We start from the raw sequence: 10,182 nt of genomic DNA, 5'->3' as shown, positions 1-10,182 counted from the left end.
ACTGAAAACAGAGTCTCAGTAATAGGTGTAATTTACCTTTCATAGTAAAAGAATTTCTATCCAGAAAGCACACATTCTGAAGAGGTGAAAAAGACACAAAAAGAAGGAAATGATAGAAGACAGGACATGTAACTGCCACAGTAGAAAAAGGGTGTTGAAGAGGGTAGGCAACTTGATGCAGGTTGCAAACTGTACAACAGGTCCCACTCAGTTACAAAACTTGGTTTCCATTCTGGCCGAAATCAGTGCAGAAGGAAAAGCTCACCTGAGCCTTTCCAGAACCTGCCAAACCAAACAGTGACCACACAGCTACAACATTGCAACTAGCTTGTGTGTAACGTGTTTGAAGTTTAAGAAATTTAAATGTCATGAGTAATTAATGACTATGGCTAATGCATGACAAAGGATAGCAGTCATTACACAGCAAAGTGCATCAGCTGGAAGCATCTCCAAAGTACATGTACAAAGGACAAAAAACAACACTCTTTGGGCGTGTGTTTTTCTGAGAATCCCAAGCTAGTTAAGGACATGAAGAAAGATAAAGAACTTCTTAAGGAAAATGTGGTGAGGATCATGAGAGACCATGTGCACACAGAGTTTCAGAAGTAGAATTTGTGATTACATTCTTATTCTTCTGTTAACCCCCAGACCCAAATACTTTAACCCAAAATACCTGTTTGTCCGTATTCCTCACTCTTTGGTTTCTCCTCATCTTTGAAAGAGAGAGAAAACTGATCCTCCCATCAGAGAAACACAGGCTGATGGGGGAAAGCCTCCTACCACCAATGGAGCACATCCACCTTAGGTTAAGGTTTCATCCCATGGCCATGGATGATGCTCACTGCCGTGAAGCAGCTCATATGGGATCCATATGGCACTCCCCAGCCTGGGTTACTGAAACCTAAGGGAGCAGTTGAAGCAATACTGCCAATTGCCACCCAATTTAAATGCTTATTTGTGTCTCTTTTAAACCACCACATTGGCAGGAATGAACTTGAGCATGAAACTTAGCCATTCTGTGAAATCTGATGAAAGGATGTAACAAACACAATTTGTTATAGAGTGCTTTCACCTTGCTGACAAAGGAAACCAGGTTAAAAAAGTAAACCTCACAGACAAAATATGAGGCAAGGTTTTACTCAGCTCAGTAAAACTTCTGTAATACTAAGAATTGTATTTATTATTTCATTAAGCTGCAGCAACACAACTACAATAGCATACATGCCATGACTTATTCTGTGAATTGATCATATTGGAAGAAGTCCACTACACTGTGGCATATCTGTTGCTCATGCAGTGGCTATGTTTGTAGTACATCTCTCCCCAGACATTAAAAAAAGGAAAATCAGCGGCCATTTGCTTAACAGGCTTATAATAACAGTATCAGTTAGGAATTGACTAAGGGTAAAATCTAGCTCCTTTCCTTTCAGCAATTTATCTTAACACTAACATTCTTTTTCTGTTATCCAGCAGATGCATTGGTGCTTGGGCTTTTCTCTGCTTCTTACTCCACAGAATCACAGAATCCCAAGGGTTGGAAGGGACCTCAAAAGATCATCTAGTCCAGGGGTAAAAGATCATCTAGACTCCAGGGGTAGTGTCAGCAGATGTGAATCCACCACAGCACTCAGGCACTGTGTGACCTGCTTTGCAGTTGCGTGCCCTCCACCAAACAGATCCAAAACCTTTCTCTACATATGTAAACACAGAGCAAAGCTGAACACAGCACAGCCAAAGGCTACAATTTATCTGCTACCCTAGTTAATCAATCACGATCAAAAGACTTTGTTTATCAGGGAGACTGCCTCAGCTGACAAGTATTTACAGTATCAGCCTCTGTGAACATTTTAAAATATTCTTAGTAACATAGTCACTGATGAACTATTTAATGTCTAGAGATTGTTCATTACCTGTAATTTCTCCATTCTCAACCACGAGATTGCTACTATTGGCTCTTGTGACACTGTCATATGATGGAGGGAAGGATGCTGAGGACAAAGTTTCAGACTTGTCAGGACTCTTACCATAGTTTTCACCCGTCATACATGCAATAAGTCCTTCTTTTTCTGGAGCAACATCTCCGAGAGTATCAATACTGCAAGTTCTGAGATGGTCTAGATAAGAAGCCTGCTTTATAGAGCGCAGGAGCAAATGACTCCTGTAGGCACGCTGGATGACAGTGGCAGATGCTTCCTCTTGTCTATGTCTGAGCGTAGTAGAGATTGGTTCATAGGATTTTTTTGATGGATTGGCAGACATGAACTTCTCTTCCATTTGTACTTTTAGAGTATCCAGCTCCCCAGAATCTCCTAACACTCGTTTAGTAAAAGCAAACAAAATGTCCAAGCAGTGGATCCTGTCTCCACTGACCATAGGCAGATCCATTGCTATGAGTTCAACTTTATTTGGCTTTGGTACCCGTAAAGGTTCAGCCAGAGCGTCTGCAAAGTCTGAAAGAGCAGAGAAAGTTATAAACTGAGTTGCCTCAGGATCAAACTTCTCCCAGATTTCATAAAAGATGTCAAAGTCATCTTCCCCTAAAGGCTCTGTACTTTCCTCTGTAGCAGCATTGAAGTTCTCCAGAATAACAGCTATATACATGTTTACAACAATAAGAAATGATACAATGATGTAACTTACAAAATAAATAATACCTATGGCAGGTTTACCACATTCACCTATAGTACCATTTATATTTGGATCACAGAATGGTGGCCCAGTGTTTAAAATAGGACTAAGAAGACCATCCCAACCAGCTGACGTGGTAATTTGGAAGAGACAAAGCATGCTGTTAGCGAAAGTTTGGAAGTTGAATATATCATCAATGCCGTCTTCCATCTTCACATAGGCAAAGTTAGCCATGCCAAAAATGGCATAAATAAACATGACCAGAAAAAGCAAGAGGCCGATGTTGAATAGAGCAGGTAGAGACATCATTAATGCAAAGAGCAGTGTTCGAATTCCTTTGGCAGCCCGGATAAGTCTCAGTATTCGTCCAATGCGAGCCAAGCGAATGACCCTGAAGAGTGTAGGTGGTAAGAAATGTTCAAATGCTTTGCCAATGCCAGAAAGCAGTAAGGCTAAAATGAAAAGGATAACGGCTGGTTAGAATTCGCATTTCAGCCTGACTAGTAAGTAGGATGAAATTATAATATCTGTGCAGTTGAAAAAATACCTGATGCATGTGTGCTAAGACCATAACGAACAACCTTTAATAGAAATTAGATTAAAAAGAAATAGCTGTAGAAAGCAACAATTATGAACAACATTCTTCAGCCACCAGAAGATAGCACCTGTTGCACTAAGGATGGTAAGCACATTTCCATATACAACTTCAAATATCCAAATCAGTCAACACTCAATGGCTGATGGTTTTCTTTGATGCTCATTGCATGAATACTTCAGCAGGTGCAAGTTATGCACTTACCTTCTAAATTTGACTTCAAATACAGACATTATGAAGCTAAACTGAGAAAACAAGACATACTAATAATGTCATGGTCATCATTTAGATAATATAGTCAAGATATGCATAAGCAAACCCAGTGATGGACACTGAAGTTGTGCATGCCTCTCTACAATCACTTTTGGTTCATTAGGGACATAGCTACACAGGAATGTTATTTTATCTTTAGTTTGCATGAAAAATGACAGACCTAGTAGCAGTAGAAGAGGTTTAGTTTTTCTAGGTGTTGATGTGTTGGATACATTTTTCAGGATTTCTATTCCAGGAACTTAATTTCTCAAGGAAGAGCCACATTCTCATTGGAATCTTACTTACTCAAAACATAAGTCATACTAAAAAACCAAAATATTTTTCTTCTCCTGAATGTCTTCTGCTATTTTGGCAATACAAGAGTTAGAAGTTGTTACATTGGCAGAAATCTCAAATTCGCCACAGCTCTTTACCCCATTCTTCCACTGCAATCACTTCAAATTGAACCTGTGATACATTTCAGTTGCTCTTTTCTGTTCTGTTACACAGTGTAAACCCTTATTTTCAATCAGCTATGCCTGATTTTCCAGAAATGGTATTCTATAGTCTATAATTTAATTCCAGTCTTCATATTCTCTATATACTTAAATTCTTTACTACAAACACAGATGACAAAACCCAGTAATTTTTATCTGATGGAAGATTTTCTTAGCTGGCACTAAACCTATAACAATGGAAATTATCACATAATGTGGTACTGGTATGATCAGTTATTCGTTCTTTCTTTCAGACTAGGAAAAGGAACCTAAAGAATCATGATGAAAGATTTTACGTAACACAAGTGCTTTTAATTTTTAATACTTTTATTAAAATAGAAGAAATTTTTTTAAAATTTATTTCATATTATTTGAGTATAATAATGGTGGGGTTTTTAGTCCTTTTTCCTCAATAATTATGATTTCCATTGCAACATCTATTTGCAGTTGATAAGTTTTAAGTAATTTTTCTCTGAAAGGAATGATAATTGGTTTAGCAAATAATTTGCCAAACAGATTTTACTTACCAACAAGTGACATGATCACAACAACTAAATCAAATATGTTCCAGGCATTTGAGAAATAGTACTGCCTCAGAGCCACCAATTTCAGCACACATTCTGCAGTAAAAATGGCAACGAAGAGTATATTGATTTTGTTAAGGATGTTAGTCTTTACTTCACTTTGCTCATAGGTTTCCACCATCATGGTGATCATGTTAAGGCAGATAAGAATCATGATGACAACATCAAAGGCTTGACGTGTTACAATGTCAAACAGGAAACCTTGGTACCTGTTCTAAAGAAAAAACAAATACATCGGGCATCAGGTATGAAAGTAGGGAGCATTCACCTGTACATGTTTTATGTTGCAAAGTCACTCAACTATAATGAAGTCAGAGAAATTTAAGGCAGAATATAAAAATTATGTCAAAAATTCCTTCCCATCCTGAAGTTTAACCAGTTCCAAGGTAAATGTAAAACCCAACATTATTTATGCAGAGAACTTAATAAATATTTAACTTGTAAAATCTTTAAGTGCAACTTTTTGGTATGAAATTTACTTTTGAGCACTGTCTGAGTATCGGTATACAGACTGTATAAATAATTCATATGCAATGTATGAACACACACACTTTTAAGTGAATTAAATAGCACTTCTGCAATGCATTTTTCTTTTGAAGGATTCAGACAGTCTTACCAGTGGTCTTGGAATGGGTTTTTGTGGTTTCTTGGATCCCAGCTTTTTCATTGCATTGTAATATTTTTTCTGTTCTTCTGTCATAAAGATATCTTCCCCACCTAAGTATTTAAAGAAATGTCACTGTTACTTAGTGTGAAAGCAGCACGATTGTAGTTGCAAAGTCTGAAATGCTGGAAACTAATGTTCCTTCCTTTGTCATGTGTTGCTAGTACTAGCCTTTTCCATAATGTGTAACTGTGTCCAAAAGAACAGTGTCACAAACCATACATTCACAGAGCAGAAGTCCTGGGGTGACACACACCTAGCTCAGGAAGCATGAAATCAAAGTACCTACTGAAAACCTGGACAGGAACAAATTTTTCCCTGGCTTCACACATCCTGGTCTTGTTGAATATCCAGACTAGTCATCAGAGTACCTGTACCAGACCACTTTCAAAACGAGTTTCCTGACATGCTCAGTTCCCCAAAATGAGCAAAATTTAAAGGGCTGCAGAGAAGATGCCATTGCCTTCAAAACCCTGGGAAAAAGATAGGTGTTCTGATTATAGCAGAAAAGAATGGAGGCAGAAACTCACCCTGGGTGTTACTTCTACCAACTTAATTACTAATGCTCTTGTGAATGCCAACAGAAGTTTAAGAGTCTATGTATAGCAAGGACCATGTTCTCTTAAGATAGTGTTGCTCAAGATATAGTAGTTGCCTGGGAGCACAAGCAGTATACTTATCTTTTTTTTTTGTTGGTTGAAGTTGTCAATAATAACACCCACAAAGAGATTCAGGGTAAAAAAAGATCCAAAGATAATAAAGATCACAAAGTAGAGATACATAAATAGACTGTGCTCCATTTTTGGCTGTTCGTTTTTCTGCAAAAATAAGAAGCAACATGAAAAATCACCAATAACGACACGGCCCAATTCAGAATAATCTTCATATTGCAGATCTTCCCACAAATAGATCCCAGAATTACAGACCTACTGTTAGTTTTGACAAAATTGGTATAGTTTAAAACTACCAGTACTGCATAACACAAGATTTTGTATGTATATGACACTTTTGGAAGGCGAACAAAATGGTGGAAGAAAGTAACATTCTTACTGTGACCACATGATGCATCAGAATTCTATGATCTCATACACGCATCATTGCTTCAGATGCCGTTGTGGGCTGGGTGCAGTTTTTTTTCATTTTGAAACCTGTCTTAAAACCCTACAGTTTGCAATTGATTGAGACCCTAATAAAGTCAATAGAAACAGTTACTGAATTGGACATTCTTGACATGATTTTCACAATCATTTTCAGAAGCATCAGTTCAGCTTCTTCCAGTAAGAATAGGAGCTATAAATTGCTCAGTACTTGAAAAGTCAAGCAAACTATTTAGAAGTCTAATTCTAAGCTGTTGCCATTAAAAATCTTGGCCTACATATGTTCTTTTCTTCTCAGAAAAAAAAACTTCTCCAATGGCTACTTTGGACCAAAAAAAATAAAAGAAAAAGAAAATCAGAGCAAGAAGTTTTTCAAATCAAAACACAAGAAACCCCACTGAAATACACACAAAATTCATGTATGGTTACTTTTAAAATTACTTGACCCCTTTGAACTCACGATCAAATTAAGATAGCCTTTTCATTTCAAATTATTTGCCTCCAAAGACATACCCGTTTGTTCTGCATAACATCAGATAATGCATCTAATATGACAGCAAATGTGACTGACAATATAAACAATAGACAAAATAGTACTCCTGATGCTTGACAATGTATTTTAAATGGTTGCTTAGCCACAATAGCTCAACTATTGGTAAAGATTGGTTTTACATTTTGAAATGGACTATGTTACTTTAAAACATTCAGGTTTACTCCACATTTGAGTTTCATAAGAGAAGATGTGTGAAGGTAGGTGCTTCCATGTGAGTGGGAACTTTCAAATCCCCTGCTAGCTGATGGACATCCAGTTATTAGTAGAGCCAACATAGTATGAAGAGGTGTTCAGCTGAGCAATATAGGTATCCAAGGTGAGCAGGAATACTGCCTAGATCCTTCTGAGCATATTGACTAGGTCTTCATCACTGATAGAGGGCATTTGGAGGTGAACCCAAATGGAAACCTTACACTATGGTTAACTGCATTTAGGTTGGTGAGGGGATCTGGAGTTGAATTCCTCTCCCTATTACAATAGATTAGCTGTAGGATAATATGAGTCATTCACAGATTAAATGTTTACATCAGATGACAAAACTAATTACTGGAAAAAATTGGCACAAGCAGCAGAAGTAAAAATACAGAAATCATAATGCTATTGAAGAAAGCAGTAGCATTGACAAAAAATATAGTTTAACTATAATGACTGACCTCTCGTGAATCTACTGCTGCATACATGATTTCCATCCAACCTTTAAATGTTGCCTAAAGTGAGAGATTATAGAAAACATGTTGAACTTTCAGGATAAGAGTCTTCACGTAATTTGCAATATCTAAATGACACAGATTGGAGTAAGAGCATGGTATGGTCAGAAACCTTCATTAGCATGGTCTATTAAAGGCTTTAACAACCCTCACGGCTAAACAATCTGTATTTTGGCAGATTAGGTCAATATTTGCCCCATATTTCCTTCCGAGATAGACTAGCTCTCAGGCTTGTGAACCTGCTGGGGAATCAAAGAGCACCTGTATAACAGATGCTTACTTTATCACCTGGAAATTCTTAGTGGTGTTTAATTTGTCCCCCTTTTTCTATTTGTGTGTACACACCGTACTAGCATTTGAACAGCCAGATACAAGAGTAGAGCCAGCTGTACAATACTACTCTCTTCCATCACCCGTAGATGTAAATTAGGAGCAGCCCACATGGCATGGTGCTGGCTAGTGCAGGCAAGCAGCACTTACCACCTGAAGAAGAGCCAGGTAGCCAGAGCCAACATCATCAAAGTTGACTTTAACATTGACCCAGAATATTTTTCCTGTGTTATTATACATTCTACAATCTGTTATGTCATTGATTGAATTATTTAATTCTGAATCTTCTTCTGTCAGATTGACACATTTCCCAAACTTCCCAGCAAAAAGGGTCACTCCCATGATGCTGAAGATGAGCCAGAAGATGAGGCAGACAAGCAGAACATTCATGATGGAAGGGATAGCTCCCAAGAGGGCATTGACAACCACCTTGGATGAAATAGGAGAGGAAAAACACACTTAAACAAAGATGGGCTCAAGAATGTGCTCAATGCAATAAACAATCACTTAGTCATCTCAGCAAACAGAAACCTAATGTTTTCCGTATAAATACTAGTCACAGCTGTCAGGGGTACCTTGAACAAAGATGCAAACCTCTATAGTATATCTTAGGCTTTCAAAGAGAAATGTTGAAATAATTTGGTCTGCTGCAAGCCACTACTACATAATACAATGTGAGACCATCCTGTTTTAATGCCTTTCCCTTGGGTTTGGAGTAGGGGATGTTTTGTTTGTTTTAAGCTTTTATAACATAAATTTTCTGAACTATTCATCCATAGGCACTTATGCAGAGGACTGTATTATTAAGACTGTACAAAGCAGTTTTTAAAAGGTCCAGTAATAACTATCCACTAGTATTTTGCTCTATCTATTATTTTTAGTGGATTATGATTGTGTTTGGAGTGTGTAACCATCAGCTAGGTACTTTTTCTGTGCTAGGTGCTGTACAATCATAAAAAATGTCTATATAGGTTTTAAGTGCATGCTAAGACATAACAGACTGCTTCATTAAGTGGGGTAGTGTAAGGAAACCATGACAATATGGTGGAGGGAGTCAACTCAGCTGTCAGGTAGCAGCTGATCAACTTGATGGACAAGAATAAAAATTAAAGAGCTTTGTGAATCGTTTTGGACACCAGAAAGTATGATGGCACCTCTTTCAAAATCAACTCCCAACATGGACATTTTGATACATTGTTAATTAATTCAATGCAATTTTTCTCTGCCTTCACAGTGATAGGATTGCAATTGAAGAGCTTTCAGTCTCACCTCCAGAAGATATTCAAGAGCAATCTGTATTGCTTCATTACCATACAAGTGTGTGACAGTGATGCCATAGGTATTTCTATCACCTGTTTTTGCATGCCAGAGTATATCCCATAGACCAGACTTCTGACAAAATGTCACTGTGATTATCATACTGTTTCACAGTGCATTGTACAGTTGTGTTTTGCATACGGCTTAGGGAAACTTTCTCTGCAGTTGCTTAATGGTAGATTTGCAATTAAATGTTATTAATGTACAGTAGCTTCACATTGTTCCAGGTGCTCCTTTGGTAGAAAAAGGTAGCAAATATTCTACAAACACTCTTGCATTTTGAAAGAAGTCTCTTTAGAACAATAATTTGAGCTGTGTTTCTTAATAGTCTAAATTTCTGTAAATCAATTCAGTGAAAACTTGTGGAAGGGAGGTGATTCTTTCCTCTAAATTAACTTGTCATCAGACTTTGAAAATGAGAACTGTGCTCACAGTTCTTATTCTCTCTTTTATTTTTGGCTATCTCAGTAAGACAGAAACACAAGAATGACTGAACAGCAATGGAACAAAGTTCTGCCTGATCTATTTTTAGTTTCAATGGCCCTTAGGATCAATCACTAGAGGAAAGTGTAAGTAGCAGCCAAGTACAGAGGAACCTTTTATAAATCCATTTTATAGGTTCTAAACTGAACTTGGGATATACATGTGAACTTCATAAAGGTACAGTCATGAGTTACGAACCTGTTACATGCTTATTATACTGACAAGCTTTAATTGGTATTCAGTCTTACCCTCATGCCTTCAAATCGAGATAATGCTCTTAAGGGTCTCAGAGCTCTGAGAGTCCTAAGAGATTTCATAGGGCCTAATGAGCTGCTTAAGAGGTCTGTTAAAGAGACCTGAAAAGGAAGACAAAAGACAGCATTAGCAATGTCCTGACACCTGTTTCCTTTATTCCTGTTTAAAAAACGACAAACAAAAACAGAAACCCCAAAACAAATCTCCCCATATTTTCAGC

The 10,182-nt window shown here is 37.5% G+C and overlaps 1 protein-coding gene across 1 annotated transcript in view; it reads right to left on the bottom strand.

The window, feature by feature from the left end:
* Window positions 1-1,605: 1,605 nt before the first annotated feature.
* LOC133209770 (sodium channel protein type 5 subunit alpha-like) overlaps window positions 1,606-10,182 on the bottom strand; it is a 33,083-nt gene continuing 24,506 nt past the window's right edge. Inside the window, exons 20-26 of the mRNA XM_061348570.1 lie at window positions 9,956-10,040; window positions 8,058-8,336; window positions 7,524-7,577; window positions 5,897-6,038; window positions 5,173-5,273; window positions 4,500-4,770; window positions 1,606-3,080 (exon numbers count right to left, since the gene is read on the bottom strand). Coding sequence (XP_061204554.1) covers window positions 1,882-3,080; window positions 4,500-4,770; window positions 5,173-5,273; window positions 5,897-6,038; window positions 7,524-7,577; window positions 8,058-8,336; window positions 9,956-10,040 — 2,131 coding nt within the window. The 3' untranslated portion in view covers window positions 1,606-1,881. The remainder of the gene's footprint in view (window positions 3,081-4,499; window positions 4,771-5,172; window positions 5,274-5,896; window positions 6,039-7,523; window positions 7,578-8,057; window positions 8,337-9,955; window positions 10,041-10,182) is intronic.

Source organism: Neopsephotus bourkii, unplaced genomic scaffold (assembly GCF_033783945.1).
Source record: "Neopsephotus bourkii isolate Nb327-2 ecotype Australia unplaced genomic scaffold, CSIRO-AGI_Nbou_v1 NB_53, whole genome shotgun sequence".
Classification (NCBI taxonomy): domain Eukaryota; kingdom Metazoa; phylum Chordata; class Aves; order Psittaciformes; family Psittacidae; genus Neopsephotus; species Neopsephotus bourkii.
The sequence above is the reverse complement of the archived record's forward strand: the minus strand, read 5'-3'. Positions and strand labels throughout refer to the sequence as shown.